Raw genomic sequence first — 23,018 nt, 5'->3', positions numbered from 1 at the left:
GGAATAAGCTTCATAATGACCTCATACGACCAAAAAAGTGAAACTTCCCTTTGAGGATAACTCTAAATCCAGTCATTAAACAAAGAAAAAAGCTGTTAGTGGGAATCAAGGCTCAAATTAAAAACTTGTTACAATGTAACTTCTGCTTTCAAGATCTCACGGAAATTTCAAGAAGAAATTTCAAGAGCTCTTCAGTTGAAGAGTGTTTTGTAGACATTCAAACCCTGAGGATTCTGAAGGAAGCAGTGGTCTTCTTATAGCTGTGTCCAAGAGTGTGTATCATATGTATAAATGGGATGAGACAGCCAGTGAGAAAAAATGTCTACTGAAAACAAATTTGCATTACGGTTCAGACAGTTCAGTAAGGGTTTTTAAGGTGACTTCAGGGGGATATTGTTGTCACCTGTCCTGAGAACACAATTAAAATCCACAATAACAATCCTCAAGACCAACATTTAGTAGCAGGTCATGCAGAGAACAGCAGTAGTGTCCTTGCTATTGTGTAGTTAAATTCCAGGCTGGAAATGCTCACATTAATAATTATTGGTAACATATGGAAAATATTTGCTTTGGTAAACAATCAAATGTCGTTTTTGTTTTAGTTCCTTTTGTTTCATATCATAAAAAACCTGAATTTGTATTTGACCTCCACCTTAAATAAAGCAAGTAAAGACATACAGTAGCTTAAACAATGTACAGTAAACTTTGCAACAAAACCTGCAATATAAATGGCAATACAGTAAATCATCAATGCTCATAACTGAGCAGTCCATCAGTAATGACATCAGCAATACTGTCCGGCAAGATCTTGGGGCAGAGCCCAGACCAGTTACCTGACAGCTCAGTTTTCAGCAATCATCTGATCCAAAAAGCACCACTCTGCTTTACTAGTTAAGATAGTCAAGGAAAGAGGAAAAATTACAGAACCTTTTAATACAAGTGCCAGAGCCATGTGACCAAAGGGGTAATGGAAGGAGGAAGAACAAGACATGTCTGACAGCAGGAGGTGTTATCTCCAGTGACTTTTAATTGAAAATATTAACCATTTCAGCTTTACTACAGTCTCATTATTCACCAGTGAGCTCACGAAAACTCTTACCTGAAGTAAATTCAATTCACATTATGGAACAGAAACAAAAACAATGACAAAAACAATTCTTTCTATGGCACATTTTCATACAAACCAAGCTGGTCAAGTGATTTACAAGATGTTAAAAGAAAAGAAAGAAAAAAAAAATCAAAAGAGATCAGTGTAAAAAGCCAATTCAAATTCACTATAAATTGGAACAAGGAGATTATTTATTCACAACAAAATGTACAATGAAATAAATTTCCCAATTAATTTTTTGATGGATTGATGGATGGATAGATAGTATAAAAGGCACTAAATAATAGACGGACGGGGAGAGAGGCAGACAAACAGACAGATTTGGAAATGTTATTAAAAAACAAAAAATTGAGCAACCTGTAACTTAGAGTTGCAAAACAATTTTACACATACTTGCAAATTAATTGACCCGACTGCTGGTATTTGAGAAACTACAGGGTGCAAATACTAAATAATATATGCACTGTAAGTCTAAACTATACTGCCAATGATGTCAGAAAAAGATTTGTCAAATGTGTACTAAATGTCTGTCACTGAAATTCTAATTCAAACATGACTACTTTTCTGTTCCTCATGTCTTTACATAACTTTTTGTTCCATTCTGATATTTTTCAGTACAATCGGCGCCATTCATAGAAATGTCATACTGTAGACAAACTTGCATCACCTGCTATGTAAAAAAAGTGTAACATAAACGTTGAGAATATGCATTGATATATGAAAGCTAACTTTTAAAAACACTAGTTCAATATGTGCAATCAGTTAAAACATCTGTCCTCCTTAGTGGGAGACGTAATGAATATATCAGAGTTTATGCTTCTGGGCCAAATCACTTGATTTCTGTCATTTCAAGATGCAAATAAATGAATAGAGAACTATTTACTATTTGCAAAAAGGAAATCCATAAATGTCACATTTAGGAAATGTAAATGGACATAATTAAAAAATGTTCAAAATTTTACTGTATTTATGCGATTCCACTGGATAACTACTAAACTTTTACATTTTATCAGCTTATTAGCCGAGTACAATGCAATGCAAGCATGGACAGTGTCAATCTAACTACAGCAGGAAGAGCAGAGCCATGACAGATGAAGGCAGGCGTCTTTGATGGACATTTTTTTTATTATTATTTATTTTTTTTTATTTTTTTTTAAATACAGTCATGATTGTTTAAAACTTCTTCTGTTTAAGAATTACGGAGGCCACTGTGTTCATAGGAACCTTCAATGCTGTGGGCTTCCCCAGATCTGTGCCTCGACACAATCCTGCTTCCAAGCTCTGCAAGCAATTCCTTCAACCTCTTGGCTTGGTTTTTGCTCAGCTGTGAGACCTTCTATAGACAGATGTGTGCTCCTTTCCTAATCAGCCCATCCATTGAACTGACCACAACTGGACTTTAAAAGGGTGTAGACACATCTCAGTGATGACCAATAGAATAGGATGCACCTGAACCAAATTTCAAATGTCATAGCAACAAGTGTGAACATTTGATTCACTGTGATATTTGTTTTGTTTTTTTTTTTCCATTTTTGTTTAATAATGTTGAAAAACTTTTCTTAATTTTTTTTATGCTTTATCATTCTGGGGCCTGGAGTGATGCTTGGGAAAAAAAATTAAGGAGTCTGAATTCACTGTATATACATAGACACACACACATATACACTGTTTACTTTATATTATATATATATATATATATATATATATATATATATATATATATATATATATAGATAGATAGATAGATAGATAGATAGATAGATAGATAGATAGATAGATAGATAGATAGATAGATAGATAGATAGAAACACAGACAGATGTATATACACACACACAGTATATGTGTGTTTACAGTTTATACATATATACCATACACACACATACATATTTATTTATATATACATATTTATTTATTATATATAATATGTACACACATATGTACATACCTATACATACATATATACTGTACATGTATAATGTGCATACACACACATCCATACCTATCCATCCACATATACTGTGTACATACACACACACATATATCAAAAATCACAAATACATAAACTGTACACACAAACACACATGTATACTGTACAGACACACATATACAGTATATTCACAGACACACTGCATGTACATACATATACAGAAACACACACATACATAGACAGAACTAAATAAACTAACACTGTATCTCTTATCTGGATGCATAGATAATGCAGCACATTTCAAAGAAAAGCCTGAGATATGTTTTGGGGGTCACTGATAGCCACAAGAGCCAAGCAGCTGTTGCGTGTCCTAATCCTGCGTCAAACTGCAGTGGAAGTTTTCAACAGTTTTGTCAAGAGACATCATTTTAAAAAGCTGTCACAGATGGTTTGCAAACTTTCACGAGCTAAAGCATTGTTAAGAGGAGTTAGGAATTAAAATCAAGAGAAATTTAAGTCAGAGGGTAAATATCACATTTTGTGAAGTCACAATAATTCGTTCCATAAAGAATGTGCAAGTCAGCAAAAGTCAGAGGGCTTTGTTTAGTTTGAAATACAACTTTTCAAACTCCTAATTTGCAGGTATAGGGTATATGAATCATTCAAGCAGTAAACTACTTTCAACTGTTCCTTTATGAATCATTTATTGAGTTCTTTGAATATAAAGCCGATGCATAATTTGTATCTGACTTACAACCGGCTAAGTTCAGTGAACTACTTAAAAGGTTTGCATTTGCATAGCAAACTTCACAAAATTGCCAGAGGATCTGGAAATGCTTTTTGTTTTGGATATTAACTCCATGCACTTCAATATCCTAGCATTTTACCCTGATGTTCATTACTTCTCTATTCTTTTTTTTTTATTATTTCAACTACTAGAAGGTTCAAAATAAAGTTACCAAAATGTTAATTTTCTGCAATTTTCCAGCAATTGGAGTTTGTGTTTCTCTCCCCTCCTTTGCCCCCTAGGCTAAATTACGTAGGTTAATTGGATTACTGTTTTGCATTTTATCCTTAATTGTATTATTAGTTTGGTGATGTGTGCACTCTTGCCTAAAACTAACAACCAGAGTACTACTGCCTTGAGTCAGTGTAATAGGGACAACACTGGATAAAAATGAATCCCATTTGTTAGGTGTTACAAGAAGAAGAAAGAAAATCTTTGCTTTGCTACACTGCCAAAATGGAAGTGTTTTAGTAAGTAGAATTTTAGATGATTTGTTCAACAATTAGACACACTAGCCTAAACAGAGACTAATGTAGTGTTGACAACTGGAACAGATTTTACTTAGAATATTTAGTGCTCATCGCCGAAATAGAAAACTTACCATGAAGGTGTTTAAGCAATAGTAATTACAATTTGTTTTCTCTGTATTTTAAACAGCAAAAAAAATAATAATAATAATAAATACAAAAACATATCCTTGTATGGTGTGTGTTTATACCAGGAAGGCAAAGCTTCACAAACTTGATAAAATAACGTTGAACAGAGACGCAGATAGGCAGATAAGAACACCTTCTTTCCAAATTTAATTTCACGATTCAGTTTATTCTGAAACCACAACACACACATAACATTTAGCTTGAAAATGAAGCCACTGTATTTCAGGTAGCTGCTGGTAGTTCTAAAAGACATGTTAAATGAGCTATAAACTTTAAAGTGTATTAAATTATTTACAGCAAAACAATTCTGGGCTCTGAGAGTTTCAGAAAAGGTTCTGAGCTAAGTAAGCACCCATGTATTGAATTAAAAACAACAAAAAGCTGCCGTTGCTGCTAACATCTCCTCTATAAGCTGCAGTGACACTTAAGTAAACATTCAATATTTGGGGCGTCACAATTTTCAACAGGTCACAAAAATAAAAACTATGCTTTCACCAATTGAAGCATTTTAGATGATGATGTCAATTAAAGACAAAGATTATGCATAAACACATGCATATTCATCACTCTTTAATTTAATATTCTTTTTTATCAGTATGCTGCGGCTGGAGTATGTGAATTTCCCCTTGGAGATTAATAAAGTATCTACCTATCTATCTATTACTAACTATATATATTTAAAGAAACAACCTAAGTCATACACACTGGTCACTACCATGTACATCTCACTTAAACATTTTCTTTCCATCAGTATTATTAAAATCTGAAAGTGACCAACGGCTCATTAAAAAAATAAATGGATCCGAGTCATTAAATAATGCATATGTATATACTCACGTATTATGGTATTGCATAAAACAAACAGAAATACTGAAAGACAACATTTCTGATTGTGATAACAATCCCCCTGCTGCCTTTTCAAAATAATCAGATATTATCACATGGCCTAGGGTTAACTCCACCAGCTACTGTCAGGATTCGCCAAGCTCCTGTTCTGTGTTAGCGTCACCGAGACACAATGAAGCAAACGACTGACTGAATACTTCATGAAAACGGAGAAATGCAGAGATCAGTCTAGCGGCTCCAGCAGCACACCAAGCATCAAAGGCCGACCACGAAGTAACACATGACATGGCAAACCAGGCTAGGGGTCTGAGGCAGGCAGATTACATACAAATGTAAACTTTCGCCATCAAGGAGACGTGAGCTATACACAAAACAGCCTTGCATTTCAACAAAAGAATCTGAAAATTAGGTTTAAAATTCCACAGATATGACTCTTCCTTCCATATATACTGTAACTATGAGATCTGCACAACTACAGGGCGACTAGTGTGAAATGCAAAAATGGTAAACTCACTGTATTTTAAATAAAAAAAGAGTGCATACGTAAATACCAATCAACTACTTCAGCCACATTTCAATTAAAATGTTTAACTGTGGCAAAATTAAAATTCGTAGGAATGCTTTCTAATAAGCCATAATAATTAAACTTTATTTCCTTCTTACCTTTATATTTTTTAACACATACACTGCAATTCAACAAAAGAAAAACATGCCTTAAATACTCATTTCACTTAAAAATACCATGATGAACAAAACATGTCAAAGACTTTTGTAATACTACAGAACTTACTGTAAATGCCATGAGTACAAACAAATAGATCGTCTATGCAATTGAAATGGCTTGGTAAAGATAACAACATAAAATGCTTTTCGTAATGTATTCTTACACAAAGCAGCTTTGCGGCTGTAATTCCCATTATAAATGGATTAAGAAGCAGCATCTCTAGCAGTGACAATGACAGGATTTCGACAAATAAACCTAAATATTAAATGCATCTATGTTTAGTCTATTGAAGAATTGACCGTGTTTCAATGAAAAGATAAAAAAAACAAAAATGCAAATTACACTAAATGTTCCAAGTGTGTGAAAATGAAAGAATATGAATGGTCAACTTAAAAAATAAATAAATAAATAAATACTGCCTGGCTCAGTGGCTAACATGCTGCACTGTAATCACTGACGATTTGGTTTCAGTCCTGTCCCCTGACTGGCTCACTCACGAACTAATCCTGAACTGCCAGTGCTAATAATGGTGAAAAAATACAAATGTGAGGAAACATGCTAACTAAACAAATAAAGCAGCATCTAAAATTAAAGGACCTACTGTTTGATTTTATATTTAAAAATACACATCTGATTATTTTCTTAAACAAAACCTTTATTAATTTTTGATATTTTTAAAATTAAAAAAAGGATTCATTTTGACTTTGCCATTTCTCACTCAATTTGTTAAGCTTATATTTCTCCGTATTTCCTCAGTTATATATGTACTATATTTTATGCAAAGAAAAACCAAACAAACTTGCATAAAGTGTTTCTGTAAATATAAACAGTATCAGGCCTGACACATACTTAAGTAACATTTATTACAGGAATTAGCCGGGCTTTGCGTTGAGCCAACACAACAGACTGCACTGAGTCATTTGTTTTCAAATGTATGGTTATGCCTGCAGCAGCAAGAGACGCATCAGCAGTACAGGAATGTATGGAAACGACATGCGATGAGCCTCGGACTTGGAGCTTCCAGTACACTACTTCTATAAATGGAAACAGTTCTAGAAAGCCATTTTTTTAAGAGCACAAGACCTGAAGGAACATGAAGGAATGACTTGAATGTTCCCTGAAAAGAAAGGCACATAATATATATATATGAATTATATATTCCAGGCTCACTGGTTCAGTTGACCATTGATACAAATGTAAATATGTACAAATCTCAAATATTTATCAAAGTAACTTGGAAGATTGGCAATATACCGATATTTATCCAAGTAAACTAAATACCCAAAGTTTGGAATATAAGAATGCGTGTCTTGCACATGTGCACACACACACGAGATAGATAGATAGATAGATAGATAGATAGATAGATAGATAGATAGATAGATAGATAGATAGATAGATAGATAGATAGATAGATAGATAGATCTTTGTCCCTGATCTACGCATCATATCCATAATTATGCATATACAGTAACAGTTAAGTATATAATCTATCTATCTATCTATATGTGTGTGTGTGTGTGTGTGTCTATATATACATACATACATACACACAAACACACACATATATATATATATATATATATATATATATATATATATATATATATATATATATATATATATATATATATATATGTATGTATATGTGTATGCATGCATTTATCTTTAGCCAGGTTAGAAGTTTTTCTTTTGCTTTAGTCATTCTGGTATGTACTTGACAGGGTGGTAGTTGTTTGTTATATTATTTTTTATTATTATTAGGCTGATGTCTTTATCTAAGATTACTAATAACATTTCTTTTTGTTTTTTCCAACTGGAGCAGAGATAGAGTGAAGTGACTTGCTTATGGGCACACAGTGTCAGTAATGAAATTTGAACCCACAAAGCCTTAACCAATATGCCACACTGCCTAACATAATATTTACTTGAGCTTCTGTAAAAAGCCAAATTTCCCCTGTGGACAAATAAAGTGCTATCTATCTATGCGTTTTGTTTATCTTATTTCAATGCACTTTCCTTGGGTTACTTGAAGAAAAAAAAAAAGTATTTATTATTGTATGTATGTGTGCACACATGTAAACAGCCTCTCTTTATATTGGTCTGTCTGTCTATTTATAATATATATATATATATATATATATATATATATATATATATATATATATATATATATATATATATACATATATATATACACACACACACACACACACATTATATATTATATATATATACACATATATACATACACGTACACACACTTAAATGACAATACATTTTATTTAAAAGTGCTTTTCAACAGACCCAAGAACTCCGTGCAATATAATAAAAAAACAGAACTAGGAAAAAAGTAATAAGTAAGAAAACATGCACACTTATACTGTATGTATACTCATGCACAATATACATGCACACTCTATTTCAAATACCACTAATATACTGACCAATTGGTGGTTTTGTAAGTTCCTACTTTAGCTCTAAATATTTATTTATTATCTATTCTAGGGCCCTCGATTTAAGAAGGAGACGGAACGCATGTTAACACATTTGAACGCTTCTGCTTACACAGAATGAAAGTATATACTGCGCATACATACGCATATTGCAGGACTTTGTAACAGATCATATCTTTACCGACTGCAATTGACACAGAGGATTGAAGTTTTCTTCTGAATGAAAAGGAGGCTCGGCATTGGGACTGCCAATGTGGCAGCCACAAGGTGGATTAAAAGAAGAGGTGGGCAGCCCCGCCGGCACGCGTGCTCTCTTTAATGGTAGGGATGCTACGCACCATAATAACGTTGGCGGTGTGTTACTGAAGAGCGAGCGATGGCAGCATCTTCACGTCAATGACTTGTTTTCTTAGTCTTCCTAATTAGTAATCATCAAGTGGATCCAAAGGCACATTTTTTCCCACTTCAATGCAGAAACGACTGGCATCGTACGTTTCAAGAGAAGGTGACTTCTGCCCAGTGGATGAAGACGGGGCTTGAAACAAGCAGCTGTCATCTTTTTTTTTTTTTTTTTTTTTTTTTGTTAAAAGAGAATCCGGCTGTCTTCCTAATGAATTTATTATGCGGCAGATCAAGTCCCTGTCCTCTTTTAACTCGAGTATTATATGAGAGCCTGTAAAAAAGTGAAAACAAATCATCTGGGAGCGAAGGGTACGAAGTGGCCTCTACCGGCGGGGCTCTCTGCGTCCCTTCCGTAAAATGTACCCTGGAGGAGCGGCTCTTTTTATCCTCGGCCGTGAAGCTGGAGGTGATAAGAGATCTTTAGTAACAACTCGCGATGTTGTCGCCTTTAATTATTCATCCCGGGGATAGTGTCTGCCGATAAACATTCTGTCAGTTAAACAAAGCTAAATTCGAAGATGCGGCCGCATGTTTAACTGGTAACCGTTCACTTTCTGCTCCTGTTTATGCCCGCTCATTAGCGTGACAATGTTAAAGTTCACAAACATTTAGCTAATTATGCATTATGATTTCTTAAGAAAGGGTTACACAAGAATTAACAGCATTAAGATGATCTCTGAAGCGAATAAACTCATCTTATGTAGCAATTTTTGTTTTCACGAATAAAGCATATTGACCATCTGTTTAAGCACGCAGTCTTCCATAGTATATGGCGTCATGAAACGTATAAGTGATGTCAAAATCATTAGCGAGATGGGTGCCACAAAGCGGGGACTCCCTCGTGCCGAATTGGTTTCTCTTAAATGCAAGCATCTTTCGCAATCTTTTTTTTTTTTTTCTTTTTTGAACGAGATTGCCTGGGTGTTTGCAAAATCAAGTTCAAAATATCACTTCTTTCCACGTTCGGAAAAATAAAAGCTAAATAAAACACCATTACTGCGGGAGACGTGTGAACTGCGGAACGCGCTCTGAGCCGGGCACTACACTGCTTCCACAAATTGTATGCAATAAAAATACATTATTTATAGATGTGATGAATTATAAAACGCAAAAATTACTATAAAGAAAAGCAATAACTGAAAGAATCATTCTTTTAAAAAGTAAGACATTCAATGAAACACCACCATCATCATCGACTATTAGATTAAGTCCCTTTTAATAACAGAAAATAAATAACAAACTGAAGATGCAAATATGCATTTTACTACTGGTTAGAAAAGCGTTATATAAATACAATTAGTATTATCATCATCCTTTTTTATTATTATTTGTATTACTGTTGTCTTTGATGTCATCGTTATTACTCTATTGTCGTTATTGTTATTATTAATAATCAAATCAAATTGTTAGACTTGTTCACTTTTTTCACAGCCAAACTAATTTAAACGCACACGCCAACTTTGATAATAAAATGAAATTAAAATAGAAATTTAACTCGCGTTTTCTGAAAAGGCTGCATCCCTGAAAGACAAATAATTTTACACAAAAGTGTCGTTCTTTTCGCGTCCGCTTTCATTTAGCGGATAACCCTAACAGTGGATGAAAAGTTCACTTTGATCAAATATCCAAATAAGGCCAATATGTACAATAACTATTGTGGATTAAAATTACATAACCGTTCGCCTTAAAATAAATCCGTTTACTGCAGTGCGACTAAAACAACTATATTTACACATTTTATAGATAAATGTAAAGATTCGCTTGAACACAGCCACTTACACAGATTCGAATAAATAACATTTATTTGCTGCATGTGCAGGCATCGCTAAAAAGCATTTACATTCAAAAAGTGGTTATAATAATAAATTGTATTTATATAGCTATACTCGCCATATTAACACGCACGTTACATTCAGAATAACAGTAGCAAGCAGATAATCATAAACAAACGTTGAGACACGTCGTAATAATAAAAAAAAAACCAGAATAGGATACTGCGATTGCACTTATTTTTCAGTTTTTCAAATATACAGGTGCAATACAATTTCGGCAAAATACAAAATATAACTTAACATTTTTGCTAAAGCAGTTTAATATAGGACAAATATATGCCGAACCACCCGAGGGCACAACAGTCCTATCATAGTTTCCCATTTTGACAGCTGATGTAAACTGGTTTGTGAAATTAAAGAAAACTATAAGCAGTTAAAAAGAAGAGCAAGAAGAAAAAGAAGAACAAGAAAGTAAAATTGACTCCTAAAAAAGACGATAGCGCCCTAAACAGAGAGACGGACAGGCAGGCACGATGACTAGGAGACCCTCGTGTTTAAGGGTGTCAGTTTCTGGCAGCGTGACCACGTTCAAGAGTCAAGCCGAGCGCACGCCGTGTCTCTGCGCCCGAGACCTTTCGAAGCAGGTGAAGCTTTCCTCGGTCCATACAAATTGAAGAGCTGAGAGTATAAAAAAAGGTGTGTTTTGGGGGGGTCGGGGGGACTTCTGAGACAACACTGCACACACGATCCGCACCACTCAAGGTTTTCAGTAGGAAAGTGGTAAGCTCCTCACCGGTCCATCGGCGAGACCTCTGATTGGTGGCTTGCCTTGACAGCCAAGCCTGTGATTGCAGGAAGTGAATCCCCGCCCCCCTCACTCCAGCCTGGGGACCATTCATAAACTAAATAACTCCAGCACTCCCAAATGAGTCTGGTCAACATAGCGGACGCAGAATCGTGTTAGTCGACTTAACAGCGGTGGAAATAAAGCAAGAAAAAGCGCACAGATGAAAGGTTGTAGCGAGCCTTTTAAGCGCGGATGCAGGCTATTTTGTAAATTGCACTCCTTCTCCTCTCCAAGTAGTTAAGCTGGACAGAGCTGCCTGCTCCGCCAAATGCACTTGAAGTCCCTGCGCTGATAGTCTAAGTTTCTCTCTCTCTTTTATTTACAAATTCCTCCTCCTCTTCTTTTTCTTCTTCCAAGTGCTCGCCTCTGGCTTAAACCGGTAAGCATTGGATCCGTCAGCGTATTGCGAAACTCCGGTGTACAGTCCGGACCTTTGCCCCAACATGATAGCTGCTCAAGCTAAGCTAGTTTACCAGCTGAACAAATATTACAACGAGAGATGCCAGACCAGGAAAGCAGCCATCGCCAAAACCATCCGAGAAGTGTGCAAGGTGGTCTCGGACGTCCTGAAGGAAGTTGAAGTCCAGGAGCCGCGTTTCATCAGCTCGCTGAGCGAAATCGACTCCCGCTACGAGGGGATGGAGGTGATTTCACCAAACGAATTCGAGGTGGTGCTCTACTTGAATCAGATGGGTGTTTTCAACTTTGTGGACGACGGATCCCTGCCGGGCTGCGCCGTGTTGAAACTGAGCGACGGCCGCAAGAGGAGCATGTCCCTGTGGGTCGAGTTCATCACTGCCTCGGGATACCTCTCCGCGAGGAAAATCCGATCTCGCTTTCAGACTCTGGTGGCGCAAGCTGTGGACAAATGCAGTTACAGAGATGTTGTCAAGATGGTCGCAGACACAAGTGAGGTAAAGCTGAGAATCCGAGAGAGATACGTTGTGCAGATCACGCCTGCCTTCAAATGCACGGGCATCTGGCCTAGAAGCGCGGCTCAGTGGCCCATGCCCCACATCCCCTGGCCTGGACCCAACAGAGTGGCAGAAGTCAAAGCAGAGGGCTTCAATCTGCTCTCGAAAGAGTGCTACTCCTTGACTGGCAAACAGAGCTCTGCCGAGAGCGACGCCTGGGTCTTGCAGTTTGCAGAAGCCGAAAACAGGCTCCTGATGGCAGGCTGCAGAAAGAAATGTCTGTCTATCCTGAAGACGCTGCGCGATCGGCACCTTGAGTTGCCAGGTCAACCCCTCAACAACTACCACATGAAGACCCTGCTTCTGTACGAGTGTGAGAAGCACCCAAGGGAGACCGACTGGGACGAGTCGTGCCTCGGGGACCGGCTCAACGGCATCCTCCTGCAGCTCATCTCCTGTTTACAGTGTCGGCGGTGTCCGCACTACTTCTTACCTAACTTAGACCTTTTCCAGGGAAAGCCTCACTCGGCCCTGGAGGCTGCAGCCAAGCAGACTTGGAGACTGGCGAGAGAAATCCTAACGAATGCAAAAAGCTTGGACAAATTATAAAACAACGAGAACAAAAAAAAAAAAAAAAGACACAAAACATTTATAAAGACATCTGCGATCACTTCACTGCAAGTGAAATGAAATGATCGACTTTACTCCGAGTAATGTGAACAAACATTTGCTTACTTAATTTCTTTTTTCTTTTTACAAAGAAGAAAGGGGGACATTGCGAGAGAGAAAAAATAAGGTACATTTTCAAGTAAATGTAGTCCTTTTATTTTGTTTGTTTTGAATGTTTTTCACTAAGTGAATATTTTTTATTTAAACACATGCACAAATTATTTCAATGAAAAAAAAGATTCTCATGTTCAATGTAGAGTGCCAAGTTCAAATTTTGATTATGTGCCCTCAGAATAAAAAAGGTCAAAAAAAGAAATAAAATCAACTGCATTAAGATTTTTTTTTTCCTTGTGTTTAATTGAACAATTTGGCGAACAAGAAAAATGAAATGCAGATTACCGCCAATAATTCTTTAGATATGTTAGGAGGGTGTTAAGATAATCATTCCACAAATGATTTAAGGATTAACAAACGTTTATTTACAAGCAAAGGCTCATACGTTGTATTGTGTATTAGGTGAGAATTTCTAGTTTTAATAGAACTTTGTTGTAATGCTCAATAATTCCTTGAATAAATCCCTAATAATAATAAATGACAGATACACTCAAAAGAATGAACTGGTTATAAAAACAGTATGTTTGTATCAAGCAATAACATTTTCACTTCTATATATAATTTTTGGAATACAAAGTCCCAAACAAAAATAAATGCATTAAAAGGTCTTGCGTGTTTGAACTCGGCTGTGCTATGCATGACACACGCACGTACGTTTGTGGGAAACAGAAGCAGAGTTAATTTACCTTAGTTGTTTTAGTAACCAAATAAGAAAATCTGCAGTATGACAAAACGTTGAAAACGTCCAGGTAACTTTTGCCTGTTCTCAAGTAGGTTTGATCCAAGATTTGACATAATAACGTCACGACTGTAACTTTAAGCGTGTGTTTTAAACAGGAGGCCCAATTGTATTATCGCCGTGTTCATGTGTGTATGGTTTTACAGGCCTTACGACAAGTTGGGTTTTCTTAAACTCATCCTCCACACACTGCTTCAAGACGCCCAAGAAGCAACAATGTCACTTAAGTTCTAAACATTCAAACTAATGTCAAAACCTCAATTTGAGTTAGTAAAGAACCTTTATACCGATTCTTGACACACGTTTAAGGAAACAAAATGGGCGGATTTGGGAATATTATTGGATCGCATGAAATGCAGTTTATTTATTAAGCATCTCTGCCTATCATATGCCAATTAACTAGACCAAGTGTGCACGTATTCTTTCTACCATATCATCTGACAGGAAGGATTTTTTTATTAAAACTAAAATTGTGGCTATTTTCGGACAATTATTTTTTACACATTCCAGTAATGACAATTTACTTTTCATTGTTGATATGGTTAAGGGGTTTCAATATTGCAAAAGTCTGGAGGACAGCGGAAATGCGACTAACAACACGTAAGACTTGACGTGCCTCAGGTTGCGACCATACCAAGTAGACACACCTGCTGCTTTCGTCAAAGTTTGTTCCGTTTAAATGCTTTACACCATTTTAAAGGCGGACATTCTTTCTTTCGATTGACATTTTACAGATTTAGCCGCCTGACGTAACATTCATAGCAAGTTAAAGGAATTTCTAACGAGATAGCAAAACTAATCAATAAACATCGTTCATTTTATTAAATATTTAAATCGGTATCGGTGACGAAATTCACGTCATTTACAATTGTATGTGGCTGGATTTATAACAAACTGGAAAAATTGAAAAATGCGTATGCTCCTTACACAGCTATCTATGTAAACTTAGAAAATATACAGTTTAAAGTTTCAAGGGTATTTACAGAAAAAAATAATAACTAAGCTTTTTGTAAAGGAAATAATTAAAACCAACAAAACCGGCACGCATCTTTCATTAAAGGTAAGCATTTATTTAGATACTCCAGTTTTAGGTGAAACACACTAATTATAAAGCATAAATAAAATCGAACAAACAACACAAAACTTGGTTTTCTTAAGCGAGGATTCTTTCATTGTTTCATCAAGATGCATTTCTGAATGACGGTTTCAGTTTATTAAGCGACCCAATAAGCGTACGAGTAGAATATGTCTGCATTTACATTTAGATATCAGTTAAACAAAAATATATCTCCATTTACATACAAGTTAAACTAAAATATATATCTGCATTTACATTTAGATATTGGTTAAACAAAAAATATATCTCCATTTAAATACAAGTTAAACTAAAATATTATGTCTGCATTTACATTTAGATATTGGTTAAACTAAAGTATTCAATCGGAGTACGTTGTACAGTGATCTATGATCGGCTAATTGGCTAAGGTGAAAAACATTAATTTTCTAGATCTTATCACAGTAGTTAGGATAGCATAATAAAGGAATAAGGATTTTTCAGTATTTAGATTTCAAAACTTTATTTTAACTTATTCAGATTAAAATACAATTAAGCAAGAACAGCAGAAAACTTCATTTTTTTAAATAGAAAAGCTGGGACATATTTAATAAGTTTGGCCCCAACCCAGGCAAACATGACCTACTGAAAGAAGCTATATGCCAAAAATCTAAAATTAACTAGTTTTAATTTCTCACAGTGGGTTTAAAAAAATACCTGCTTGGGGAGTCTTATGTTCTGTTAGATTAAACGTTAATAAACAACTCCACGTATAACGTTAGCAATTGCGAGGATTAGATTTTAAGTGAAATCTGTTTGGGACACCACAGCTGTAAATCTCTTCAAAATATGTAAAGATAATTCTGGATATGGCGCTATATAACTATATATCTATATTTAAATCTATATCTATAGATATAGATACGCTAAATCTATTTAAAACGTGCATTCTCGATATAACTATATTAGATAGATAGATAGATAGATAGATAGATAGATAGATAGATAGATAGATAGATAGATAGATAGATAGATAGATAGATAGATAGATAGATAGATAGAATAAAATTACCACTCTTAACACTATATGAGTCCACTCTTTCTACATACACAATTTTAAGGGTTACTTTAACACAATAAAGTTACATTTATTTTGGTTATTTATTTATTTTATTTTTTTGCTGCGATCCATACAAAGGAAACATTTTTGCGGGTAAAGGAGTCAGTACATTTCACGAGTGTGTATATAACATTTTGCTGCGCCATGTTCACCTCAACTGTAGTGCACTTTAACACCGAAGCAGGTATGATGAGCTACATGGCTAACACACGGTTGAAGGGTTCGATCAATAAGTTAAAGCCCTCTTACCTTTGGATCGATTTTCTTAAAGCTATCTTCTTCTTCATCCACCTCGAAGTAGAGTTCAGATGCTGTGATGGACAATGTGCCCTTAACTACTACTGCTGGAGAAACCAGATGAGCTACAGTGCTTAAGCTTACGGGACCTAAAATATCAACAAAATATTCAATAAGAAACCATTTAAAAAACAATAAAACAAATACATGAAATGTAAAAGAATAAACACAGAATTTGTCTCTCAAAAAATGTGAATTAACAATTTGCAAAAAGACGTTATCGATACCGATGTAAAGGGCCTAGAGACTGCGTGATGGCAAAATTTGGAACCTGTGATGAATTCTATCAACCACCGTGTTTAATTACAAGAGAATAAACAGTGCAACAAATAGGTTTGTTAATTGACCCGTACTTGTGTGTTGTGCTTTGGGACACTCGCTACAAGTTAACAGCTGCGGGGCTAATCTATCCACGTGCATATCTTCCTTATTTGTAATAATCAGATGCAAGTTGCGCTATCGCGCTGTACAATCTTTTAAAGCCGTGAAAAATCATGTATTCACCAGACACAAGATGACACACGGACTGGGAAGATTACTGCTGCTTGAAACGCATACTGTCTCTCATTGTGTGTATATATATATATATATATTTTTTTTTTTTTCAATTTATATATACACACACATTTATATATACACATACATACACACACACATATAGTGTGTGAGTGTGTGTGTGCAATCTTAATCTCAATTAATTCAAGATAGTGACGGAGAACCGATGCAAATAGATAGGCACGCGTCAATGAGCCACTGCTAGAAATCTGTAAACGAGTGGTCATTCCTTTTGATTGCTGGGAGTACTTCGGGTGTTTAATCTCTCATCAATCTTAATGTATGCCAATATGACAATGAGAAGACTGGTCTCCTGGGAGCTTGTGGCAAGCTTTACCCGCTATTCCCAGTGTAAAAATACATTGAATTTGCAGATGGGCATCAGATAGATGTAGAACCGCCTTGATTTCCCCAAGCTCAGTTGTACAAATGGATGAAATAAGCAGCTGTATGTTCTTTTGCCGTCTCCCTTTGCCCTCTGTGCATTAGCATGTAATCCAGAGGAGAAATAACATTTTTTCAATCACTCTCAGACATTCAATTACACCAAGAGCAGACGGCTGCAAGGGCCTGGACGATGGGGGTCTTACTAGAGACCCCCTGACAATTTCCACTTCATTTTCCGAACCACATCACTTTATTAGTAAGGATTACTCTTTAATCCTATTGCCATTGCCCGAGACTTATAATTAAACTCCCATATCCCTCTGTTACAGTACATATGTTATTAGTGAAGGACTGTGCCACCCATCAGTGACTTGAGCATTTCTGTACGCGCAGGCTTAAACAACACAATGAAGGCGCAGGACTCCGCCGCATCGGTAGAAGGTTAATTTGTTGCATTTTAAAATTGTTCATTTGTCCCTAAAACTGTTACTTAATTCACGAGCCCTATAGCTGACTATCATGAAGCACCTTTTGAATTATTTATTTAAAGTTCGTGGACACTGACGTAATTTTAATTCGTATTACAAAATGTTTCTGATACACAGATTTTCACTCAGGGACATTTTCGTATAGTATTCCTTTAAGCATAGACTTTCGTCTATTAAAAAATAAACAAACAAATAAAAAGCAAACTAGTCAATGTTTCTTAATCGTGCTCTCTACCATTACACACGGTGGATTTTTCGACTGCAGTTGGGGCCAGTTTCGCCGGTGACACTGGGTGCGACAGAGCAATTGGCACTCATTCACTCCCCCGAGACAGTTTACAGCTGCCAGTTAGCTTAACGGGAATCGTGTTAACTTACTATTTTTTCCCCCTAATTTGTTCAAGCTATATGACAAATAACTAAGAAGCCATCCTTCGTCATTACCAGATGCCTTATCTGTGTTGTGGTGGCACGAAGTTCTGAAGGGTATTCTATGGATCAGCTCACCTTTCAAATGCCATAATCGTTCTTCGGGATACCTTGATAACATTTACTTTAAAATAAACTGCAAAAACTACATTTTTATTTAATAACTAAACGTGAAAATAATTTACTATTACTTAAAATGTTACAATAATTTTATTTTGTGTTTAATGAAATGTATAATGTACCCAGCGGGATACACGCTTAAAAATAACGGTTCTATAATGGCATTTTACAAGGTTGTACGATTCCTATACAACTATTGTCTGAAAAAGAATCATTTCAGTCTCTGGATATGATATCGGTTCCTTTGGCTCTGAAAAGGTCGAAACAGAGACCTTTAAATCATAGTACGGCTACCTAACAGATCATGAAACCTGAACTTATAATCTGTGTGATTGTACGCAGCGAGAGTCCCTTTTAAAATTTGGGAACACCTTGACGTTCCACAAATCTGTTATCCGTCATGGTTATTTTAGAAATATGTTATGGATCTAAATAATAAAAGGCTGTTTCTGGTACCTTCATGCGGATAGTTCTGGGGGCCAAAAATGGTTCCCCTGTGGCATCGCTCTTAAGAACCCACTCGGGAACCTTTACTTTAAAGAGTGTACCTTGATACAGCTTTGCTTCTTCCAGCAAACCTTGGGGGGAAAAGTACTATCTGAATATAGTGCTTCTCATATCTTATCATATAGTGCCTTTCATATCTGTCTCTTTTGTATATTTATATATTTCATATATTGTCTTTCATACGTATCAGTCATATCGATCACATTTGCATTATCCTTTCTATCATATAGTGTATTTTACATCTTTCTCTTTTGTATATCTTTATCATAGTGTATTTCATGTCTATCCATCTATCAGAGACGAGGTCAGTAGATACCGACACAGCAATTCTAAAATCCACAGAACGCTTGCGGAAATCTTGCGCGGGATGCCGGCATACGTGCTTAAATTCAGGAACCAATCCTGTTCAGCATCTGTCACCATTCCGCTTTGACAAAATGACTACAGTTTGTGTATTTTTTCCGCAATGCAGAACGAAGTATAAACATTGTTAATGGAAGTTTGTTAAACTTTCTGAGTTTATTTTCTTAACACTAAAATATATTGACAGCCGCGAGTTTTTTTTTTATGTTTATTAAACCAATATGCCTTATTTAGAAATCTTACTTACACCATTGAAATAAAAACAAAAAATGAAATTAAAAAAAGGCTAAGACTTTATTAATTTAACAATAATGCATTGAAAGCGGCTCCGCGGTATTAAAGTAACACGAGGGGAGGCTTATAGGTAATGACAGAGGCTTGGAAACTGACCCTCCTATAAGTTCAGCCCAGCACTCTTAGGGAGCTGCTGGAGAGACTGCGTGTGCACTGCAAGAAAAGGCAAAACAAGCTCAGAGGGAAAGGGGCGTCTTATTCTTGTAATAATTAAGGGGGAATCGTCTTATACCCGTAAGGTTTTCCAGGTCCTTCTCCTCAATGGACGAGAGGGTGTCATCGTCCACATCCAGCAGGATCTCACTCTCCGAGTTCTGATTTCCCAGAGCCTGGCTTCTGATTGACTGCTGCCCTTTCACCAGGACGTCTTCATCTGGAGCTGAAACGACAAGAGAACATCTGCACCCACAGTATTTGACCACGCGCCGCTCGCAAGCTTTAAGACATTCACTCAAAACAAACTTTTTTTTTGGTCTTTCTTTTCTTTTTTTAAAATTTCTTTCACTTCTTTATTGGCATGGACAGATTTTGTTACTCCGCACGCAGGTAAGTGAGATGTTTGGAGATGGGCACTGAGCACATAAACAACTAAACATGCACATCAAAACCTGCTATTATTAACCTCATAATTTGCGGTGAAGTTTATTTTTTATTGCAATATGACACTATAGCTATAGAAAAGAAGTTAACGTGTTTTATTGAGTGTGAATATTTTTAACTCTACAAATGCATTATTTCAAACAAATTAATCAGCTCTCAGAATTGCTTATTCTAAATACTGGGAAGTACATGGATCAATCCGGACATCACCATACACAAACCAACCTAAAATAAATAAACCCAGAAAATAAAAGGGCTTACAGCAGATTAACACCAACATGCAACAATTCTTCATCAACTCGAAAGTGTTTCATCTGTTAAACGTTTTTAAAGATCGCCACTCAAAACGAAGGAACTGAACTGCAGCGCATCTTTCTCATTTTCTCCAGCTCTTTTCTCTCTGATCACGATGTATATTTAGTTAAATGTGTATTACAAATATTTTCAATAGGAGAATGTTTGCTACTGGAAATGTTTAGGATGTGTTGCTTTCTATAGTAAAAAAAAAATAATAAAAATATATCACATTACGGTCCTGCCTTTCCGATATATTCGCCAATACTGAGCACACTGGGCTTAATGTGCGACTATAGTTGCGATAGATAGATAGATAGATAGATAGATAGATAGATAGATAGATAGATAGATAGATAGATAGATAGATAGATAGATAGATAGATAGATAGATAGATACTTTATTAATCCCAATGGGAAATTCACAAATAGATTAAACAGATTACATCTGCCTCATTTAAAACTTAACTCTAATATCGTATACCACATAATACAATTTTACATTTTACACTTTACAGTAAACAGATTACATTTGCCTCATTTAAAACTTAACTCTAATATCGTATACCACATAATAAAATCATTAACGCTCTATCTGTATATACAAGTGTCCTCCCTTTCTAAATTTACACTTTTACTTTGATACTAAGAGAATTTTGGGGGGATTTTGCTGGGCGAGGACCACTTATAATATAGGGGTTTTAATTATTACCTTTAACATTATTACGGTTCAGCCTGAGGACATCTCAACTAAACAAACAACTTTAAACGAGTGTTTATTAAGATAAAATGAACAACTAAGTCAGAAGTAAACATTTTAAGCCTAGTCGAGGTTGCCCACCTTACTAATGGCCAAAGCTGAAGTTCACTTCATTCTATTACTGATAAAATGGCATCATATTGTACACATCAGGCACAGGCCTGCTGCTTCAGCACAAACAACTAGTAATTTAAATATAATACACTTGGTATTATATTTATAAAATATATTTCCACAAATCTGTACTATTGTGCAAATTAAAATTATCCAATGTATTACAAGACGTCAATAACACAGCTGCTGCAGCAGTTACTCATACTGGTAATTAATGAAGGGTTTTTCAAAGAAGAAATAACTAAAAGCAGCATTAATGTAATTCTAATATAATAAATATCTGTAATCTTATAACAGATACATTTTTATCTAAAACTTCACATTTGCTATTTCCATAAATTTACATTTATCACTAAGACTAAAGCATCAATAATGTTGATAATAAATCACAGTTATGATGAGGTAAAATTTGCCATGGTAAGTTTTGTTGTGTTCGCAAGCCACACATGGGGGGGGGGGGGGGGGGGGGGGTCTAAAAGTATAGATTATTTAACAAAATTGCAATCTGTAAACATTTACAAACATTTACTGCATTCCCCTGTGGTGCGGCTTAATCCAGCTACCAATTTTCCAAAGTAACATTGCTACAGTTGCACTTTCAAATAAATAAAATTTATGAAACACATACTTCATATTTAGGAATCAGTTCCTCACCTAAACAAAGGGTAACTGACACTTAGCAAGAAAAACAACTTCACCTGAAGCAACAGCTGCCATTATTCTTTTTTGTTTTAAACAACCCTGTTTTATAGAAAAACACTAATTAATTTACTGATATATAAATAGATTTTAAAACTATTAAACCCAAAGAGAAAATTTTCTTGTCATGAAAATATGCAGCTTGCTGATATTCTGAATAGTTTTCCTGTAATTATCTCCCCCTTGAGGATTTGTAGTTAGCAGCAATGAAATTACTCCCAGCTTCCTAATACACACCACATGCAGCAGTGCCCTCAACTGCTGCTGAGTCCATTACTTTTCAGAAAGATGAGGGGGCTTTTCCATACCACCATACTTTGCATAAAATATTTTCTTTAATGTGCCCTATTGTTTTTGAAGACCTAAGAATATGTTAGACCAGAGGAATAATGTAGAACTGATAACTTGCAGCTTTCCTCCCTGTATAGAACTAAGAAAATTAAATGCTGCAGAAAAATAATTTTGTAATTAATAAGCGAGTTTGTTTTCCTCCAGAATAGAATATTTATACATAGATGTGTCTGAATAATCTCTCTCTTTGATGCTATGCTATAGCTTAAGTATTTCTTACACATACGCCAGAGAAAGTATTGTGATGGAGAATTCACCTTTGCAGAAATACAATTATGAATGTTGTCTTGTATTTATAGCCATGAAGATGAACATTTTTATCCACAGTAATTAAAATAAGAGCCACAAAAAAGCAACAAGTCATTTCAAAACCAAACTAAATGACTATACTGTACACATTACCTTAGAAAATCAATTTTTTGTTAACCATAATAAAACAAACCATCTCCAGTATCTTAACAGGAAGCGTGTGCTAAATGTGACAATTTACCAAGTAAAGAGCAGTGAAAGCTTTACATGCTGAAGGAAGAACTTAACATCAATAATTTCTCATACATTCAAAGATGTTGATTCATTTCTTCCCCCCACTCCTTTTTAAATTTAGCACTGTTACAGTAAATATTT

General features: G+C 35.5%; 2 protein-coding genes across 4 annotated transcripts in view; one reads left to right on the top strand and one right to left on the bottom strand.

The window, feature by feature from the left end:
• Window positions 1-23,018, bottom strand: part of lrba (LPS responsive beige-like anchor protein) — an 830,448-nt gene that overhangs the window by 404,399 nt on the left and 403,031 nt on the right. For all 3 annotated transcript variants that reach the window (XM_051928096.1, XM_051928098.1, XM_051928097.1), the window contains exons 38-39: window positions 19,809-19,955; window positions 16,386-16,522 (exon numbers count right to left, since the gene is read on the bottom strand). In XM_051928096.1, the coding sequence (XP_051784056.1) occupies window positions 16,386-16,522; window positions 19,809-19,955 (284 nt within the window). The remainder of the gene's footprint in view (window positions 1-16,385; window positions 16,523-19,808; window positions 19,956-23,018) is intronic.
• mab21l2 (mab-21-like 2) lies at window positions 11,442-13,164 on the top strand. The gene has a single exon (XM_028802707.2). The coding sequence runs from the start codon at window positions 11,970-11,972 to the stop codon at window positions 13,047-13,049; it is 1,080 nt and encodes a 359-aa protein (XP_028658540.1). The 5' UTR covers window positions 11,442-11,969; the 3' UTR covers window positions 13,050-13,164.

The sequence above is a fragment of the Erpetoichthys calabaricus genome, chromosome 5, assembly GCF_900747795.2.
Source record: "Erpetoichthys calabaricus chromosome 5, fErpCal1.3, whole genome shotgun sequence".
NCBI classification, from domain to species: Eukaryota; Metazoa; Chordata; class Cladistia; order Polypteriformes; family Polypteridae; genus Erpetoichthys; species Erpetoichthys calabaricus.
The sequence above is the reverse complement of the archived record's forward strand: the minus strand, read 5'-3'. Positions and strand labels throughout refer to the sequence as shown.